We start from the raw sequence: 22438 nt of genomic DNA, 5'->3' as shown, positions 1-22438 counted from the left end.
GTAATACCGTATCAAAAAGTGATTATTTAATTGCGTGATTAACAATCACGTGTCGTAATAACATCATAGTTAAATAACGGGATCGTCAAAATCACGAGGAAAAGTATAGAAATAATTAGGAAAAAATATATTTATGCTGAACTCAGCACAAATAAAGCGCGTCAAATGCATGATTTAAAATTTGCATGTCGTAACAGAATAATTGGAATTTTTTATAATACGTAGGAACGCATAGCAGTAACTGCCGAGAAAGATTTTTGAAGAAAAAGAAAGAATTGCAAAAAAAAGATAGAAAATCACTTAGATTTAAGATGAAATCGTCACAAATAAAGTGCCCAAAAAGTGATTATTTAAATTTGCGATCTGAAACTCGCGTCGTTATAAAAGTTCGGAATTTTCAAAATCACGTAGTAAAGCGGAAATAACTGTTTAAAAAAAATCATTTATATTTACGATAAATTCGGCTTCAAGAAAGCTCGTTAAACGTACATTTACTAAAGAATCTGTTAAAATTGATTGTGTCAAAACGTGATGACTTTAAAGTGCGATTAAAAATTGCCATTTTTTAAAAAAATTTTTTATTGTGTTTAGAAACTCTCGCGGGCCGCACTTCAGTAGTCGAAGGGCCGCATTTGGCCCGCGGGCCGCAGGTTGTGCACCCCTACTATAAACTGTGTTCACTATAGCGAGGTTTGACTGTATATATATATATAAAAAATACAGTCAGGTTACATAGCATTTTTAAAAAGTGCTTAAAGTAGCTTATTTTTTGGTTTATGTTTTTCAAAAGCCCTTAAGGATGCTTTTTCAATTTGGGTTTTGTAAAAAGTGCTTATTTTTTTCTTTTTCAAAATGATATTTTTCCCTTGCCATGTAGAGTGTCGTCATAAGTTATGAAAAAATGATTTTCACTATTTTTCTTTCAATATTTATCAGAATTTTTGAAAATGTTTTTTTTCTATCAAGATTATGTAAGGAATTAAAAATTTTTTTTACGCGTGTTGCTTTTATGTTTATAAATGATTTTTAAACAGAAGAAGGAACATTTTTTTATTACTCTGCATATCTTATTTATGATTTTTAAAAATTTTTTTTTTTTAAAAAGTGATTAAAATAATTTTTAGAGTGCTTAATTTTTGTTGACAAATTTGGCTACATACCCTGACAGAGAATATTTTTATTACCATACTAATTAAGAATAATTAGTACTAAATTATGAAGAAAAATTATTACCAATCATAAACTTGCATCTTGTTTAAACAATGTCTTTTTTTTTAATTTTTTTTTTAACATTTTGTTGATAAATTGGTAGCTAAAAATTTTGATGGCTTAGATGCATCACAAAATTCTTATAGATAAATTTAAATTCTCCAAAAGTATGTTGTTCACTTATGCCTATGGAAAAAAAGTTACTTGAATATTTCATTATTTTATTCTACTATTTACAAACCCTTTTTGCCTATTTAACTTTTTTAAATTTATTGCAGGCAAACATAGGTAATGTATCATTAGAGACAGAAGAAGGTCCTGATGGGGAAGAACAAATTTGTATCACATTGTTATCTAAAAGAATGCACCACTTGAGATTGGAAGAATTTGGCAATGAACCCACTGACTCTGCAAGAAAGTAGTTCAAATTTTATTTCTCTTCCATTTGTACTTATTCATCTCCTTTAGTATCATCATGATGTAAATTATTTTTCTCACATTCATTTGAACATCTTTTTATGACTGACAATTTCATCAAATTACCATAGCAATACTATTCGTGAAAACTGTATACCTGAGTTTGTATATGAATTGTATTCATGTCCTATGTATGCAAAAAATATTTGCTCTATAATTTCTCATTCATTTAGGAATAGTCTTTATTTTTTATATGTTACAAAATGTTCTGCAACTAACAAAATAAAAAAAAGTTATTTATTCGTCTCAGTTGTGCTTTTCTCGAAATTTTTTTTGTTAACCTAACTAAAATATGCTAACTGGACCTAACCTAAATGAATAACTGGAGTGGACAATATTTTAAGTTATAAACGCAGACTCGAAAAAATGATTTCCTCTGAAAAAGCATACCTTTTTTTTCTTCTTCAAATGATTTGAATTTGTTGCTAGAGCACTGTTTAAAGTTTGAGCGTCTTAATGTTAATTTCACTATTTGCTTTAGTTCATGGTCAAAAACTTTGTGCGCACAATTGTTCTTTTTCTTTTCTGAAGATAATTCTATGTGAAAAGAACTTAATTTTTAATGATTATTTTATATTTTTAATTAATTATTTTTAATTGTTACGATAATGGTCAAAATAATTTTGAATTATTAAATATACAAATTTTTACATCATTTTAAACTATGTAATTTTAAATAGTAAAATGCCATATCATCAAAATTAGTTTAAAATGATGTATGGGTACTAAATTAGTTAACTATTTCACTGATTTTGCTCAAAATTCATAAATCTTACTATTCAAATTTTTATTAAATGATAAAAAATAATAAATAAATATTTGATTAATTTATTTTTTGCATGAAATGATCTTCAGATAAACAAACAAGTTTTATAATTGAGTGTGTTCAAATTCTTTTCTCAAGACAGAGTATGTTTTTGTGCCAGATTTTATAATTTACTTAAAAGTTGTACTGATTAAGAGCCTCTTTTGCGTGTGGAACTGGGAAGATTGGTACTGATTTTGTGAAAACCTGATTATTTGAACAAAAGTTATTCAGCATGATATCTTTTTTTAAAATTTAATTATTTTTTATTCACTGTACAAAAGTTTTAGCTATACGCATGGAAAATTCTTCTACATTTACCACATAACATCAAACACTCCTTTTTTGCTTTGTTTTTATACTTTTAAGTATTTTTAAGCCTAGTACCTGATTATAACTTCACTAATTAGGAAATGGTACTTGTTTGATTTGTTAAATTCAAGTATTTTTATAAAAAAGATGCTTAAACCACAAAATTGAATTAAATGCAATAAAACTTATTCAAATTAAATTAAAGGCTGTTTTCCAGTTACTGTAGCACATTTATATTGTAGAGAGAAAAGAAGAAAAAAAACAACAAAAAAGACTGAGTTAATTTTGTATCTGCTAATTATAATTTTTTTTGTATTCCAAAGAAGGAAATGTTTTCAACCAGTCAAATTATCTTATAGCTGAATGAATTGTAGTCCAAAATAATGTTTTATCTCACTACTTTTATAAAGTTTCATTTTCTTTAAAAACAGTGTGATAGGTTTTGTTTTTGTAAATACAGTCGGACTTCTATTTAACGAACTGCCATTTTGTGAATTTTTCTATTCTGAAATTTTTTTCGAGGAACCAAGAACATTTTGGAAATTTCTTTGTGAAATAACTTTCAAATAGCAAAGTGAATTTTGTATTGAAAGAACTTTTCTTTAAGATCCACTTTTCCTATTTCCCAAAATATTTCGGAGCATTTCAAACTTGTTGACGCATTTTATGGCGGAAATGACCTTGAATTGATTTTCACAGCCACTTTAAGAGAAAGCCGTAAAATCCATAATTGTTTGCGTTTCATTCAGGAATTCATGCCAAAAATCAAATTACGAGAACAGAAATTTCTAAAACATGAAACTATGATGTTACAGATTGTACTATTCGTAACAGTTTTGCTGAAGTTGGATTCTTAGTAAGCATGGAGAATTTAGAAAGTGGGGAGGACGAGGATGATATTCCTTTAGAATAACTTTAAAAAAAAAATTTGGATGCAGCTAAGAGAGAACCACGGAATTAAAGATGTACTGATTAATGATTTTCTTTTTATTGACTCTGAAGCTGCAACCGCAGAAACATTAACTGAATCAGATATTTTGGACAGCGTGAAAAAATAAACAATGCCACAATAAATTTTGAAAAAGATGAATGAAGAAATCAAATCTTCATATGATGAAATGCTAACATTTAAAACAATTTGATAGTAGATAATAATTTACAAGATAAAGATGTATGAATTGCTACAGTTTTGTCAAGTGTTCATGAATTTAAAACCTGTTTAGTGTTGTTTAAGTATTTCAAATGGTGATTTCCTATTTAACGAGTTTTACATATAGGGAAAGTTTTATTAGGATTTCATTAAATAGAGTTCTCACTGTACGTGTTTATGGAGAAAATACTTTTTAAAACAGCTCAATTTCTCTGGCAATATATATATATTAATGCTAGAGAGCTAAGCATTTTTTCCAGACATCTGAAATCAGAAAGAATAGTTTAAAAAAGTGAATTTAATTGTTTAAAACGATTATTATTCTTTCTTTAGAGCAGATTTTTTTTTCACAGCTGGCTCTGATTTAAACCATTTTAATTTTTTGTGATTTCAGCTAAAAGAAAAATAATAATGATTACTGTTATCCAACACACTTGGTGAAGATGTTTTAGAATCAAATTTTTTTATATATTTAAATCAGATTTTTTAAAATTTTTTTCCTCCACATTTTATGGTGAAAGCGCTGATAAGATGTATAAACCTTATGCTTGATACTATAAATAAACCAGATTGAGAAATTTAACCGTGCTACGTGTCGTAAGTAAAGGGTTTATAATGCTTTATATTATCTAAAAGCAATATTTTAATTAAAATACTTAATAATTCTAACAAAAGGTTTAAAATTAGTATTTAATTATTCCTAACAAATTGCTATATAAATAAAATGATAGTTATTTTTATTCTAGCACAACACCCTCGTGAATTTCTAAAGACAGACACGTTTTGTCAAATGAATAATAAATTTAAATTTCGAAACATTAAAAACAGAATTCTGATTGGCAGAACTAGTCTTCCTTCTTTATTTATCTACACAAATTATGTATAAGTTTTAAACTTGTATTTAAATAAGCATAAAATTGAACGAATTTAGGTGAAATATATTTATTAAACATCAAATTGTTTTATATGCAGCTACGGGAAAAATATTCTATGAAATTTTATATCATTCTATCAAGCATAATAACAGAGATGATTGTGCTCCGAAAAAAATCCGGAATTCCAGATTTTCCGCTAACCGTGATCCGGAAATCCAAGGTTCAGAAGTTTCAAGAAATCATCGATCACATTTATGTATAAAAATTCTTATATATTTTATTTTAAAATATTACTAGAATTTATACTTGGCATCTCTTTCATTTGTTAATATTTTTCCGGTAGAATAATAAATGTGATTAGAGATAAAAGTAAACTTATGTTTAATTTGTAATTTAAATTATTCTGCATATAACTTATTAGGACTTTCATGTTGTGAAAATATCAATGATTTGAATTTATAAGGACATTAATTTTTTGAAATGCGTCATGAATGATTTTACTCAAGAAATTTTCAGGATTTTTGAGTTGGGTTCACAATCACCCATGTAAAAATAAATATAATTGGTGCAATAATAATAACAGCAATTGTGATGCAGCGACCACTCTCTTTCCCACAGTAAAATGGTAATCGACGGAGGTTGATCGTTGTTAGAGGTTACCTCCATTGACTTCAAAATTGTTATCGAAGGCACATCATTTTTCGCAGTTTTAATTTTATCCAGTGTTATTTTCTTGGTGCTGAAATGCAACTTCTGTCGGCATCACGAAAAGACGTATCAATGAATAAAATTTAGTAAATTAATTAATTTAGCAAATAAAATTTGAAATTTATAAAAATGATCCCAACTAATATAATTATGTATAAAAACAAAATTACTAATTATGAATTATGAAGCTATTTTAAATAAATAAGCCGTTATGTTTAAGTTTGCACTTAATTTTATATCTTAAAAATTAGTTAGTAAAGGATAAGAAGAGGTTCCTTTGAGATGCTTGTTTTTTCTAAAACAACTTTTTTTTTTCTAATTTAATTTTAACTCTGAAGTAAATTATTGATAGCCTTGTCTTTAGTGCACTCTGATTGCAACTTTATGTTGTATCATCAAAAAGAGCTTTCTAAGTAAGAGTCTCACTCAGATATTTTGAACACATTTTAATCTACTTATTTGTTTTGTTAATTTTTTTTAATATTTTTTCATGCATCCTTATTTGGCCTTTTCTGCATTGGGTGCAGATGTTACACAGTCTGTGAGAGGTTTTATTGATCTCTCTGAAAGGTTTTCTTCAACTGAAAGTTTATGAAAAAATTCCGTGCATTCCAAAAGCGGTCGTAAATAGAGGTGGTCTGGAGGTTTCACTGTATAATCAGAATTTTTTTAATAAATTCACATTCATAAGAATATGTTTATTAAATCCGCAAAAAAATATTTTCAACTTAATTCAATGACTTTTTTTTAAAAAAAACAACTGATTTAAATCATGCCAACCCAGCTAACCAATAATATTTAATTTTATAATTTAAGCTGTATTTCTTTAAGAAAATACTTAATTGCTAATCAAAGAAAACAAATTTGACCTTTTTTATACAGTTGAAACTCGTGAAGACGATAACGCTTGGACACAAATTTTTGCTCAAGATAAGGCAGACAATGTCTTTCTCAGGTTATCTTGGAAAATAATTTTATCATTAAATTTTTAGCTAATTTTGTTATTACATTTTTATCATAGCATATGAAATTTTATCATTAAATTTTTTATACAGTATAATAATATACAGTTTATAAATTTGTATCTAATTTTATCACTACATTTTTCATACAGTCGAAACTCGTTAAAACGACAACTCTTGACACGAATTTTTGCTCAAGATGAAGGCAAACAGTGTCTCCCTCATGTTATCTTGGAAAATAACAATGTTATCATTAAATACAAAAAAAAAATTTTGCGCACTGCATTCAGAATTATCTACATTTTATATGCAAAGAGAAATTTTGTTAGTATTCAAAGTATTTTAAAAACTACAGTCATTTTATAGGATATAAATTTATAAAACATATGTGTAATCTTATTTTGCCAGTAAGAAGCTCTGAGATTTAAAGGTTGAAGTTATAGTTAGCATTGCATAGTTCATACTGACTTTTTAGTAAATTTATTACCACTGTTTACGCTTATAATGAATCAAGAACCTTATCTCAAGTATATTTAATGTATCAGGTAAGCCTGGAATATAATTTTAAGATCCCTTGTCAAAATTTAAGTCAAAGTATACCTGTGAAGGGTGACAAATGAATGTTTAAGTAAAAATGTGTTTGACAAATTCATTAGAATAGGAAGAAGGGGTGAAAAATATTAAAGTAATTTTTATTGCCTGCTGAAACATGAAGGGGAATTACCTTGGTATCTTCCTGTAATCAAAAAGGTTTTTAGTCCTGTCTTTCTTGGTCGAAATTTATTAGAATTCGATAACGTGTTTGTGACTTTATTTTTGACAAGGACTCTTTAATCAATGTAATATTAAGGATAATCAAACGACACCGTTCAAAAATAATTTGTTTATTTCTTAAAACAACTTTAAATTTCTTAAAACAACTCTATTTCATGAAAAAAATGTCTCGTTTAAAATATGTAAAAATATTGTTATTCATATTTTCTCACATAATTTGGAATAAAAAAAATCATGCTTATGTTATATCTGATTGCAGGGTTGGCTAGGTTGCCCGAATTGAATCGAACACAATATTTTTTTTTAAACACATTTGAAAAAAAACTTATAATTTTGACCACAATTTTAGTTTTTTTCTCTCCATTAATAAGGAAAGTATATATGTAAAAAAACAATTATATTCATAAAGTTGTAAATGTAAGTAAACTTTTCATTCATTATGGCTACTGAAGAAAAATAGCTAATTTTTCATTGAATGACCTTGGTTAATCAGAACTAGATCAGTGACTTAACTTCGAATAACTGAGCTATGTAAGACGAACAAAAATAATGGGTTATAAAACAATCATTAGAGCTGTCTTAACTTATGGATTCGAAACATGGTCTTCAACTAAATCACAAGCAGACCTCCTTTCTGTTTTTGAGAGAAAAAGCCTAAGAAAAGTTTTCTGTGCTGTAAATATAGAGGGCTTTTGGAGGAAATTTTAAGCTAAGCTATATAGGGCTATTCAAGGAAGCTGATATCAACAAATACTTCAAAATAAGTAGCATAAAGCTTGTGGGTCACATCTATCGAATGAACATTGAAGATCTTCAATTATCCAACCAATGGGAACTGGAGTTAGAGATAGGCCTAAGATCAGATGGCTTAACTGTGTGGAAGAGGATTTTAAAATCCTGAGAATTGCTAACTGGGGAACAATTGCAAAGAAAAGAGCAGAATGGTGGAAGGCTCTGGCGCACAAAGTGCTGTCATGCCAATGGAAGAAGAAGCTGAACTATGTTCAGCCTTAATAGTTTAAATAGAGTTGAATTGCTTAAAACAAATTTTTTCTCAGTTTTTCTATATATTTCTGTAACAACATTTGCAATAAATAAACAGAAAATTTTGATTTAATTTTAATAAGCTCTTAAATTAAAATATATATCATACGCCTAAGCTTTGCAGTGGCTTTTTATGTATCTGCAAATGAAAAATTTGTGGTGTTTTCTCTGTTAAAAAAATATTTGTTTTTCTTAAGAAACCCATTTAAAAACCCTGGCTTTCTTTTGAGAAAAAAAAAATTTTTTTTTGTTGGTTTTCTTGAAAAAATTCAAACAGGTTGTGTTTTTTTGGAAAAAAAAAAGAAAACCTGGATTTGTAGTAACTCTAGTTGAGTGTTTCTTGAATTAATGAAATTTTTTTTGTGGTAAATAATATTGATCATAAGTTTTTATACAAAATTTATAGCAAAATTAAAAATAATAATTTTGATACTTAATGAAAGGAATTAGGTGATCTGGTCAGAAGTGCAAATGACCGGTTAAAATGAAGAATCAAATTGAGAGGAATAAGTAAGTAAAGAATTAGAAAACTGTAATTTTTATAAAATCCTAAAATTGTGAAAAACTACAAGGCATTGATTGTTATTTCTTAATCCAGGAGTCGGCAATGTTTTTCCATCTTTGTAGTAGATCTTCATTTTTTTCACTTGTTAGACTCTTAAGTTTGTCCCAACCTGTCTTTGATGTTTCTAAAAGATATTCATTTTGTGGATCGCGACTATAACTGTACGCTCCATACACTAAAGATTGACAAAATCTGCATTCTATACACATCTGAAAATAAAAATAATCTCAATTAAACAACATCAAAATTTGGAAGCATTTCAGTTTATGTATAAATATCTTAAATCATAAAAGTTTGAGCCGCGATGGCTCGGGGGATAGAGCGTTCGAACCGGGTTCGAATCCAGTCGATACGAATTCCGCATCATCCGGCTTGCACCGACAGCAGTGCTGACGTGAAATATCCTCAGTGGTAGACAGATCATGGGTTCAAAGTTCCCTTACAGTCAGGCTAACGGTGGGAGGTTCTCGTGGTCTTCCTCTCCATGTAACGCTAATGTGGGTTAGCTCCATCAAAAAGTCCTTCACTATGGCAAATTTCTCCTAATACTCGATCCAGGAGTTGTCTTCTGGATTGGGTTCAAAATTAGAAGGCTACGGAGTTGAACATTAGTAGTCGTAAACCCATAAAATTGGGTCGACTGTTCATCGACGGGATTATAAAAATAATAATAAAAGGTTTGTGTTCTAATAATGTGCTTATATTTAGAATTTCTAAAGCAAAAAATTGCATTTTATATCGTACTCCTTTTAAATATTTAGTTACGTTATTTAAAAGAAAATCCTGGTTGCAGGGTTCCCATGGTCCTTAAAAACTGCTCAATTTTTATTTTGGAAAACAAGGGCCCTTAAAAGTACTTAATTTTGGTTTTTAAAGTCCTTAATTTTTCAGCATCACAATAGTTGATAGGATCAATTTTTTCAAAATGTCTTTCTTTTATCACTTAGAATTAGACCTTGCCTCAAGGGTAAAGCATTTTAGTGAGACCAAAATTAATGTGTGTGTGTGGGGGGGGGGCTACAAACAAGGAAAAGAAAGCATGTCCTTACATTAATATATTGGTTCCTTCATTAATATATTCTGCCTTTTGCCTAGAATGATACTCTATGAGGAGAGTGAAGCATTCTCAAGGAAAAGAATAGTGTGGACAAGGGGGATACAGCACATGGATGAGATAGTGCTTTTTCTGTGTGTGGGGGGGGGCAGTTTTAAGGTACCTAAGTAGAAGACCCACACTTCAAAATTGACAGAATTTAAGAAATTCAGTCATACTGTTAACGCATCTGCTTATAGGAATTAAGTAAAATGCTAAGAAATGAAGTATCAGAAAATATTTTTCCATAACGAAAACTATTTCCTAAAATCTTGAAGACTTAAATAAATTTGTACAATTTTTCAATATGTAATAAGTAACAGCAAATTTATAGAGAGCAGTAACATTTTTTAAAATTCATGATTGTACAAAAAATTAAACTGATCTGTAATAAACAGGGTTTGAAAAATCCCAGCCCACCTAGGTTTATCATCAAAATCCTGGTTTTTTGATGAAAACCTAAAGTTTTTTCAAAAATACTTTAAATATTTTTTTTCCTGAGTACTTAATAAAAAAGCATGATTTGCTTCTAACAAGAAAGTTAAATATTTGGTAACTACTTATAATTTGTTTTGTTGTAATGTAAAAAAAATACTTTTTTGAAGTTTTAGATTGTTGCGCTATTATTTTTATTTCTTAAGGATAAGCAGATTGTTACGTAAAAATTTAGATCTCCTCATTTAAAAGGTTCTTAGATTTTATAAATCATTTTATTCAGTTAACATTGCAACTTAATATACTGTTTTTAATTTTTATTCCATTTTTGGTTGCTGTAAAATTAGTTCATGTTTTTCGCCAGACTGTTTAGTAACATTATGTACAGTTAATTCCTAATAGCAGGTTTTGCTGGAAATAATTTTGTGTAAAATTCATCATAAAAGTAAATATAACTCATTTGCTGTTTACTAATAATTTCAAAATTGTTAATATATACCCTTTTCGATATGTTTTTCGTAAATTTTTTCAATATTTTTTACCTGATAAAGTGATATTGCAGGATTTATAAGAATATAAAAGAAAGAGGATATAAAAGAATACCACTTTCAGTTTTAAACTGTTAATTTGCGATAAAAATATAATATCAAATCATAATAATAATAGAGGATAATATTAAGAATGCTAGAAGATGATAAAGAAATATTAGTGGTAAAAATCTATACATGATGTAAAAATAAATAATTTATCACTATTTGTTAATTAAGGAACCTTATCACTTTTCTGGCCATTGAAATTTGTTTAAACTTTTGAAAAATCATTTTAGACCCTTTTATTTATATGTTTCACCTAGAACTGATAAAAAACATATTGGTTTGAAATTATAAATTTTCTCAAACATAATTGCATTTTATTTCATAAAAATATTTATTGCAATGAATTTAAAACAATTTGTTAAGTTAAGCGTAATGAAAAAATAGTGGAATGAATTAACGTACTTAGATATTAGTATGGCCTGTTTTTACTGGAAATACGACTTAATTTAACATGGCAGAGTTTAGAAAATTATTCTCATGCATAACTCTAGTTCAGCTTTTTAGTATTTATTTTAATATTTCCTCTTATAATGAAACATTTTATGAATAGAAAAGAAACAATTTTTTTGGCATAACTGAATATTTAGCAAGATTGGCTCTTAACTGAAGGTCTAGTAGCAAAATATAAAAAACTTGTAATAATTTTTTAAATGTTTTTACCAAATTTCTTTATTTAGTCTATTTATTTTTATTTTAAATGAACATGAAAAAAATTGCAAATCTTAATTTCTGCAACGGAATACGGATTAGTTTCATGGATGATGTTAACCTTTGACAATATGAAAATGTTTAAAAAAAATCGTTCCAGGTTTGCAAATATTGCCTGGTACTTCTTTGGCGAGCCCTGTTAATTAATACAATTATATCAGTGCTTACATTATAGTAAAATTATTTTTTTCTATTTATTGATTTTTTTAAAGAAAGGTAAATAATTGGCTCTGTCACTGGTGGTATATGTATATTCGATGATAAACAATCATTCTATTTTTAAAGTCCTTAATTTTTTCAAAAAAAGTCCTTAAAAGTGCTTAATTTTAGCTTTGTTAAAAGAGTGGGAGCCCTGTATTGGNTAAACTGATCTGTAATAAACAGGGTTTGAAAAATCCCAGCCCACCTAGGTTTATCATCAAAATCCTGGTTTATTGGTTATATGTATATTCAATGATAAACAATCATTCTATTTTTGAAGTCCTTAATTTTTACAAAAAAGGTCCTTAAAAGTGCTTAATTTTAGCTTTGTTAAAAGAGTGGGAGCCCTGTATTGGCATTTATATTTTAAGACTAGCTGAATATCCTTTCTTCGTACTGATTAAAAATAGGAAATAATCAATGCTATTAATCAACACTGCAATGCACAAAATGGCATACAGGAACACAACAGCAAAAGTAATTCTAATCTTTTAAATATTATTATTTGCTGTTGTGACTTTAGGTTATAAAATTAATCAAAACATGCTGTTGTTGAGAGCCATCAAAATAAAGATTAATTACTGGGGTTGGACGAAATAATGGAAACACTTCTTTACCAACAGAGTTTTTGATCTTTCTTACGAAATACTTAGATAATTATTTTATAAATTTAAAAGCTTATGTTTAGCTCAAACTTATCAATGAAGTTTAAAGGTTTGAGGGTCCGATGAAAAATTACAAATGGAAAATATAGTTTTTGAACTCCCTATACCAAAATAAAGAACAATAAATTTGAAAGAATTATTTTGGTTATTATATGCGACAATTGCATAAAATTTCGTAAATCTATCTTAGTTTAAATATTTATGACACTTTAGACATTTTTACAAAAACTGATTTTTTGTCTTACGTTTTTTTGTATAACTTTAAAGATATTCAATAAAATTAAATAAATTTTTGGAGCTATTTAAAATTGACTGCAAAATTATGCTTTAAAGTTTGAGAAAAATATATTTAAAACTGCCCAAAGATATGAGGGATACTGCTACATTATACTGCGCATGCGTGGAAAAAGCTAAAAAATTGTTATCTTACTTTTGTAGTAAATCGTATTTATAAATTATTATTTTTTATTTTTAAAAAACCCAAAATTGTAAACAAAATTGTTTTTTTAAAAGAAAAAAAAACCCAACCCAAAAATGTCCAACTTAGCCAAGTTTGTCTGAAACATATTTAAACTTCACAATAAAATCGGTGGCATTATTCTGCTCCCACACCAGAGTTCCCCCTAGGAATAAAAAAGGGCGCTGCTTCTCAAAGAAGGGCACTATATGTTTTGATAGGGCACTCATTCAACCCCATAAAAATTTATCAAAATGTGTAATATTATGTAGTAACTGAACTTGATCTTCAAAAATTTTTAAATTACCCTCTTGTACTATTTTATGAGTATATTTCAAAAGATGATTTGCTCTCATTATCAGAATAAGAGACAAATTTGTAGTTTATAAAAATCAATAGAAGGCATGCTAATACATAATCTCTGGGATTAAACTTTTTAAAAGTAAAAAAAAATATTAATTAATAAACAACTTGAAAGAATTTTATATAATTTAAACTGAAAATTATGAGAAAATAAACATTATAAAATGCTTTTTTTTAAAAAAAAAAAAAAAAAAAAAAAGTTACTCATTTAAAAAATAATTTTAAAAATTAAAACCATTAAGATGTTTTAATATCCCTCCCGAAAAAAGAGATACTTATTAAAAATTTATCGATATAGGAATAATCCTTACAAAGTTAATATTTGTAATAGTAATCAGAATTAAATCTATAAACACAGATCATTTCACCTGTGTCTCATTATTATTTAAACGGTGAATTAATTTTATTAAAAATAGAATAGGAAGAAAAAAGCAGTGTTTTTAAGAGAGGGTCGGCTTATCTTTACAAAAAGGACAGAGAGGGCGCATTTAAGGGCAGGCAGGACGGACCGCCCTTCTAAAAACGCTTGGGAAAAAAACTGTAATATAAATGAACTTACCTTCAATGAATTGAGCTCTAGGTTATTAAATTTTCTTTCGGTAAGGTATCCAGCAAGGACGTGTCCTGGAGCACATAGGACATTCTCTTCAGTGTACACTATCATTGCGTACATCATCATAACGCCAACATCCCAAACGTAGGTTCCCTCATGAATGTCTTCGAAATCCAGAACTCCATCCACACTCAAAAGGGTGCTGCCACATTCTGAATGTTGCTTTTGAATTAAGACATTGTTCTCATTGAAATCTCCATGGATTATACCTGTAAGAATATATAATTTGTCTAGTGTCAATCAAAAAACCAGTTTGATTGCTAGATGGGGTCGTTTTGAATATTCGCCTTCAGTTCCATGAAACCAGGTTTGATGCTTTTGATCACAACGATTGATCTCGATTATAACTTATCAGATTTTCAGAAAGTTTTACTTTCTTCTCATTTAACTTAAACATTATTATTTTATTTTTTTATTCTGTCCAAAAGTGGGTGATTTCACCTCTTTGTGAAAACACATTTATTGTTATTTTACTTTTGTTTTATAACCGTCGTTGAACAGACCCACTGAATTTTTAGTTTACGGCTATCCATGTTCAATTTCGTAGTCAATTGAACCTTATCCAAGGGAACTCCTGGATCGAGTATTGGGAGAAATTTGCCTTCGCAGAAGACTTTTTGATGGAACTAACCAGCGTTTTCGTTACATGGAGAGGAAAATCATGATAATACCTTACAATAAATGTTCCTTCACCAAAATGTAATTTAGTGAGGAAAAAAAAACAATCAAAATGAAGATACTTTTATGGGGGATGATCCGCAACAAAGTCGGTTTCATTTTTAATAAATCTTGCGTAGTAGTGCAACATCAAAGATGCGGAAAACCCGTTATCCTTTTGAGCATTCTTTAAGTACGAAGACTATTTAAAAGATAGCTTGAAACTTTTAAAATTTTTTAGATCTTCAAATCGGATTTTTTTTAATTCGTTGCCAAATACACTACAAGATGTAGAATTTTTTTTAAAAATTATTCCAGTGCACGCGCAGTGCAAAAGAACTGCTTTAATTACTCATATCTTGAGCAGTTTAAAATGAATTTTTTTCAAACATTAAAGCAAAAATTTCGTAATTAATTTCAAGTTGTTCTAAAAATTTTCCTGAATTTTATTAAATTTATAGAAAAAAATTAGTTTTTTTAATTTTTTATAAAAATGTCTGTATTGTTTAACCTAGGCTTACGAAATTTTGTGTGATTATCGCATATAATAATCAAAATAATTGTCACAAGTTACATATCAATTGTTACAATTTTTGGCACAGGGTGTTCAAAAACATTATTTTCCATTTGTAATTTATTGTCGGTCCCTTAGACATCTAAAAGCTTTAAACATTGTATGAAAAATGACATAATCTAAGCACTTCGCAAGTTATAAAATAATTCTCTTAGTATTTCAGGAGAACTATGAAAAAATGTATTGACATGGAAGTGTTTCCATTATTTTGTCCACATCCTGTATAACATGAAAATAAGATCATGACTGATTTCTGCTTGCTTAAATGAACATAATGTCATTAGTCTAAATACTATCTAAACAGTTACTGCAAAAGACACAATTGTTGATTGAGTCGATCATCAATCACTTTTAAGGTAGGAAAGGCACAATAGGCTATTGGCGACGGTCTGGGAATCATCCCTGACGATGATCCGAAGACATACCTCCGTAATTTCGATCCTCTGAAGAGAGGATGGCTCCCCTGCTTTGGTAGCCCGACGACCTTCACTTGAAATTGAGCACATCATCGTAGAACACTTTTAACTAGGATCGATACCGCACTCTCTCGGTCCCTACGCAGGCTGATCAAAGTGGTCGATCACCCGCTTACTGACCGAAACCAGTGTTGCTTCGGTATTGCACTGAAAACCGTGTCTTTACTATCAATCCAGTGAATGAAAAATATACGAAGAAAAACGTTTTTAAATATTGTTACCAAACCACAATGTTACTTAATTTTCGTTTTCAGAAAAATAAAGTAATTGCAATGAAACAATCACCAAATTAGTGGATCGATTCATATAAGCGAGTTTTATTTTATAACCCTCATTGAACAGCAGAGCCAATTCTAAGTTTATGACTACTAATGTTCAACGCCGTAGCCTTATAATTTTGAACCCACTCCAGAAGGTAAGGGAACTCCTGGATTAACTATTGGGGGAAATTTGGAAAAAAAAAATAACCCGCATTTACATGAAGAGGAAAACCACGAAAACTTCTCACTCTGTTAGCCTGATTAAATGGGTACTCTAACCCATGATCCTTCTACCACTGAGGATACTTTACGTCCGCGTTTTGGTCTGTGCGAACCAGGTCGCCGTGATTCAAATCTAGGTATCCTCGGTGGGAGACGAGTGCCCTGAGCCACCACAGGTCCTAGAAACAGAAATTCGGATATCGTTGCACATTACATTACTTAAATAAGTTGAGGCTTAAGCTGTATTCCGTTCTGAATATTGGCTAGTTAATAACGGCTTTCGACCCTTACGGGTCACTGATACCATTTTCGTTGGCTGCAAGTGGTCACCTAAGAAAGAGAAAGTCACCCAGACAAACAAAGAGGTTGAATTTTAAATTACAAAGCCTCAGGTGATAGAGTTTCCAATTAGATGACCCGGGTTCAAATCCCAGCCTTGTCTGGGCAATACGAATTCCGCACCCGACTCGAACCTACCACAGTGCTGACGTAAAATATCCTCAGTGATAAACGGATCATAGGTTAGAGGCCAGCAGGCTAAACATGGGAGGTTTTCGTGATTTTCTTCACCCTATAACGCAAATGCGGGTTAGTTCCATCAAAAAGTCCTCCCCATATTCAAATTTCTCCCAATACTTGGTTCTTGAGTAGGGGAGAGTGGGGTCAATTGTAACAGGTTACGATTGTAACAGAGCAAAAATTTCGAGTGTCGGTTTCTAGATTTGGTTTCTAGGTGGCGCACAAGGTGTATTTAATAAATCTACATGTACACCCCTGCTGGCAACCATTTTTATGTACTTTTGAAAGAGTTACATCACAAAAGATATTTTCACGCTACGTAAGTACTTTTTTTGGTATTAGAATATTATATTGTAACAAAGTAATTTTGTTTGAACAAATAAAAGTTATTAACCGAATATGTAAGTGGACACCTTAATTAACATTTCAATAAAAAAAATTTGTTTAGTTAATTAACTAGCATTTTTTTTTAACAAATGAAGCTGAAATGGCGTCTTGGGGACAATTGTAACAATAAGTAAAGGGACGATTGTAACAGCTGAAAATAAATAATCTTATGTTTACAAACCATTACTTAACTCTTTAAGAACCACCAATAGTTTCCTATATCATTTATATTATGTTGCATGTGCATTATTTTATTTGTCACCTTTCACAGCATAAATTAAAATTTTTAACCCCTTAAAGTTAAAAGTTTAACCCTTTAGGTCTCTGCTCATTATTATTTTTACTCCTAAAATATCACTACTATTTTGATCAATAAAAAAATATATCACAACTATGATAATATGTATAATTAACTATGTTTTAGTTGAATTTATGAACTGTTACAATTGACCCCGTAAGTGGGGACAATTGTAACAAGTGCACGACTGTCAAAAATTGTTAATAACTAATATAATAACATTTAAAATAAGGTATTTATTTTTTCTAGTAGAGGATAGTCTACTTTACTCGTCTGTCAATTAATACTAATAATATATTGGATTTTTTGTTAGTTAAAAATAGTTAAGTAAAAAATGTTACAATTGACCCCACTCTCCCCTCAAAACTACGCTCTTGTCTTCCGGTTTGGGTTCAAAATTTCAAGGCTACGGAGTTGAACATTAGAAGTCGTAAACCCAAAAGATGGTCAGCTATTCAACGACGATTATAAAATAAAATAAGAATTACGAAATTAATCACTCAATTTATCATACGAGTATGCTTGTAAAATCTGTGGAATCGAAAGTCCTGTGGTCGGTCAATGAGCAGTACCATGGGTACAGGAATCTGGAGAAAATTTCCTTCCTCTTCAGATCTATGTCTAAAATGAGCAAGTGACCTCACAACATTGTGATGGCATGTCTTCGGATCATCTCAGGGATTTTTCCCAGACCGTCGGCAATAGCTCATTGTGCAGCTCTAGTGCGACGTTAATAAAGTACCTACCTTACCCTGCAAGTTGCTCGCAATGAAATTTAAAAACTGTCCGTTTTATAAATGAAAATAGCAGCGAGGTTTCATAAAGATAAAATAAAAAAGAATATACTGGCTTAAAGTTTACCTCTTGGAAAATGGGGAGCGTTTTTCTCTATTTCCTCAGGGTATCTGTCCAAGATGCTGTCTACAATCTTTTTCTTGTCTGCAGGAAGGACATGCACGTAATCCTTGATTTTAGGAATGTTTTCTAAATTCCAAAACACATATTTGTCCCGCAATCCAGGACACACAAAATCCTGAAATAAACATTTTATTATTATTTGGATTGTTAAACGCAGTAAAGCCTCGTGTTTATTCTTTAAGCAGCCAAATAAACAACGATACGTTGCATCTGAACAAAACAAAACGTGTTAAAAATATTAGGTCCATTAAGTTGTTCTTGCGAATGCCACTTACCAATACCTGCTATGGGATTCCAAGCGATTTTTAAGGCAGAGGGTGTGGTTCTTGTTTTTCAGGGTCGTCATCTATAGCCAAGAATACGACTTTAGCCACACACATCACAGCCCGTTTTACAGAGAGAACCCATTCATGAACCAGAGAACGATCGGTCTCCAATTCAGTACTCACAGAGGTATCGATTTGTAAATGGAAACTTGGAGGACTTTGTGATCCCGACAGATTTAAAGTGCACCCATCACCATTTATAACAGAAGGATTCTTCAGCTTTTGGGATTCAAACTCACGAACACGAGCCCAGCGTCCTACCCACTAGGCTGTCTCGACTCGTACGTCTATAACGCGTTGTAACTTATCATTGACCTTTTAATTTTTTTAACGTGTTTTTTTTCTCTCAGAGAATAGGCTTGTTAGTATCGGCCGTGATATAATAGAAACTTATTGAGAAATTAAGAAAATAACAATAAATAATTAATTAAAAATGAGAATATACAGTGTACTCTCTTTAGTACGATCCCCACTACAGTGTCCCTTCCATTTTAACGATGTCCCGATGTAGAACATCCTCACTGAATTGTTCTTTACAATATAGTGATTGAAATTTAGTCATTTGATTTAGAAAAAGGTTATGGAGGTTCACACAAGGGTCAACCCATTATATTTACACTCCAAAAAATATAAATACTTATAATTTTTGCTCCGCCCCTGCTTGATTCACTTATGAACCCTTGTGAATGCTTCCGATTCGTCATAAGTTTATTTCTTAACTGTCGATGTTTTATTTATTTTTTTTAAAACAAAGATTATTTTGTAAATAAAACATACGATTATTATAATTTTATATAAGATGCAAAAATGTCAAGCAATGGAAAAATAGTTCATATTTAATGCAAAAAAAGTAGAAAAAATTCGGTAATGAAGCATTTATATTGCAACAACTCTCAGATTGAGAATTTTGAAAAATAAATAAATAAAAATCAAATCTTAAAAAAAAAAAACTAGTTTTAAGTTCACAAATAAATTTCTCATATTTTAACTCTACCTTTCTGCATTTCTGGGGTCTGTAGAGCAGCGCGCATAGTATTTTTGTGAAACAAGATTAACAGTTGACAATTCTTCGAACTAATTATCGAATGCTAACACAATGTTGATCGATGACACATTAACTCATCTCTTTCATTATCTGTTTAAATTTACAAAATACAGGATGGCATAGAAGATTGCAAAAGCTTTGCTCATTGGGTAACACTTTGATTTCATTAAATACAAATAGAATTTATAAGAGTATATTTGAAAAATTTTACTTTATTCAATTACAAAATAATCGCCGGTGACCTATGACATAGTTTCTGTATAAAATTATCGGTCAACAGAGTGTTATTATTTTTTTTAAATTCCATCTTACTCTGGGTGCATTTGTTACACATCTTTGTCATTTCCAGTTTGTCATTTTTATAGTTTTTTCTCAGCGAAACAAAATGCTTCGTTCATTTCGGGCACAAAACAGAAATAGTTTTTTACGATATTTTAATACAGATAGATTTGCGTAACATACTTGAGTCGCGTTATGGTATTTGCCCATTAATATTCCCCATTGGTATAAGATATCATTAGAGCAGTTGATAGTTGAGAGGGGGACTCCTGGCAGAAAAGTTAAGACGTGTATTCCACAGCACTTTTCACTTTTTTCATTTTCATCTGAAAGAAAAGAGAGAACGCCTTGAAGTAACATTTTATTGAAACTGAAGAAAATAAATTGAAGACAAAATTAGAAGAAAATCTTGTTGCTTTTAATGAAACAAATTCTTTTTTTTGTTGAAGATTTGGAGGAATAATTTATAGTTCTATACACCAACAAAAAGTTTTTAATCAAATACCACAACACTACGTTTTTTTATCCCGCCCTAATAAGTTTTTAATCTTAAAAAAATCAAATTGTTTTCCAAATGGAAGGGTTGATAAATATCGCCAAGATCGCAAAAAATTTTGGATAAAACAAATCGGTTTATTCAAATTATATGTTTAAATTGAAACAATATTTTTTTTTAAAATATTTAAATTTTAAAAAAATAATTAAGTTATAGTCGTAGTGTCTAATGCTACATAATTTATAACATTTATGACTGCCAATTTGTATCACATCCTTTTTAAAAATTTCACTGTGTTGCAAAACTGTAAAATATCAAAATTCAAACTATGCATTATTGAAAATTTTAAAATATGATGAATCATCTTAGAAATGCGCTGTAATAACCTTAATGTGATGCTGTGTTGCACCCTATTATCCACCACGCTTAAACTACTGTAAATGATTCAGTACCTAAAAAAGATGTAATAGTAATTAGTTCTCATTGCCTCACTTTTTTAGAAATTATTCTCTGAGTGACCAATTATGGCACAACATGCCCCTCACTCCTCAGTTATTTTAAATATCTCATTGTAAATTTTGAAAGAGACAAAAATGTGCTTCATCATCTAGCAATTAAAGCCCATCCACTACTAACATTTGAGATGTAGTTGGTTAAGGATTACTCTTTAATCAAGATATCTTTTATTCAAAATTACCATTGTACTTATAAATACTTGTATTCGTTGATTATTATGACTTGTAAACGTTGTTTAACATTAGTCGTAATAATGTGTTTACAATTGCAACACATAATGTATAACGGCTAATTGCAAGCGTTTTTTTTTTTTTTTTTAATTTTCATAACCGTTGTTGAACAGCCGACCCAATTTTGGGTTTACGACTACTAATGTTCAAATCCTTAGCCTTGTTATTTTGGATATTCGTGAAGTTATTCGTGAAGGATTTTTTTGATGGAACTAACCCGCATTTGCGTTACATGGAGAAGATAAACACGAAAACCTCTCACGGTTAGTCTAACAGCAAGGGGACTCTAACCCTTAATCCGTCTACCATTGAGGATATTTTACGTCAGCGCTGTAGTCGGTGCGAGCCGTGTGCGGAATTCGTATCGATCAGCCATCGCTGGAATTCGAACCCGGTTCACCACATTGGGAGGCGAGCTCTCTATTCCCTGAGCCGCCATGGCTATTACATTCGTTATCAGAGCTCACGTTAAGAACATTAAATTATTAGCCAGTAAATTAGCCAAATATCAAAAATATTGGCCAAAGGCAAATCTTATACAATTTTTATGATTGATTTTTCCATGTAAGAAACTTCAAATCCAAATACAAATTAACTATAAATTGAATTATTGTCTTAAAATGCAGATTCAGATCAAGAGTCATTTTGCAATTGGGGATGAGAAAAAGGAAGAGAGGGTGAAAAATATCTCTGAGGAAAAGAAATAGGTTGGGGTTAATTTTTGCTTACTTCTTAGATTAGAGCAGTAACAAGAAAAAACTTAAGGCAGCATTATCGCGAGAAAACATATCTGCAAAAGTATTTGGATGATGCCACATAATCTGTTTTATCGAGACAACTGTAGGAAAGAATTTGTCACGTGATATCGCGTGTTTTACGGTAGCTTGTCTCACGCTTGCTTATAATGCTTCTTATCACTTACATTATCTGGACCGACAGGCTTAGGGATCAGGGAATTGGCCTTGCATCGGAAAGTTACCGGGTTCGAATCCCGGGCAAGGCATGGATGTTCTTTCATTCTCTGCTGTCTTTACTGTGGGAGCAACGTTGGCCCACCTCATAGGGTGCCCCTGAAAGGGTGGCCAACAAATCTGTTCTGTAAATGCCTGAATTGAAGAAAAGTTAACACAGGAGGGCATTAGAATTAAAAAAGAAAAACTTACATTATCTGAACTTAATTCTAATTGGTTATGCGACGTATCTAACGGAACTAAAACTGTAAT

At 30.1% G+C, this 22438-nt stretch overlaps 2 protein-coding genes across 7 annotated transcripts in view; one reads left to right on the top strand and one right to left on the bottom strand.

Moving 5' to 3' along the window:
- LOC107454283 (Chromosome associated protein H2) overlaps positions 1–1935 on the top strand; it is a 51369-nt gene extending 49434 nt beyond the window's left edge. For all 6 annotated transcript variants that reach the window (XM_043043757.2, XM_043043758.2, XM_071187187.1 and 3 more), the window contains one exon: positions 1488–1935. In XM_043043757.2, coding sequence (XP_042899691.1) covers positions 1488–1631 — 144 coding nt within the window. In that variant the 3' untranslated portion in view covers positions 1632–1935. The remainder of the gene's footprint in view (positions 1–1487) is intronic.
- A 6903-nt stretch (positions 1936–8838) lies between these two features.
- The window catches only part of LOC107454282 (hydroxylysine kinase), a gene marked incomplete in the record, with an annotated part of 78988 nt that continues 65388 nt past the window's right edge, over positions 8839–22438 (bottom strand). The window contains 4 exon segments of the mRNA XM_071187208.1: positions 8839–9090; positions 13959–14221; positions 18267–18438; positions 20157–20299. Of these exon segments, the coding sequence (XP_071043309.1) occupies positions 8899–9090; positions 13959–14221; positions 18267–18438; positions 20157–20299 (770 nt within the window).

Source organism: Parasteatoda tepidariorum, chromosome 10 (genome assembly GCF_043381705.1).
Source record: "Parasteatoda tepidariorum isolate YZ-2023 chromosome 10, CAS_Ptep_4.0, whole genome shotgun sequence".
NCBI lineage: Eukaryota > Metazoa > Arthropoda > Arachnida > Araneae > Theridiidae > Parasteatoda > Parasteatoda tepidariorum.
This window is presented reverse-complemented; position numbering and strand designations above follow the sequence as displayed.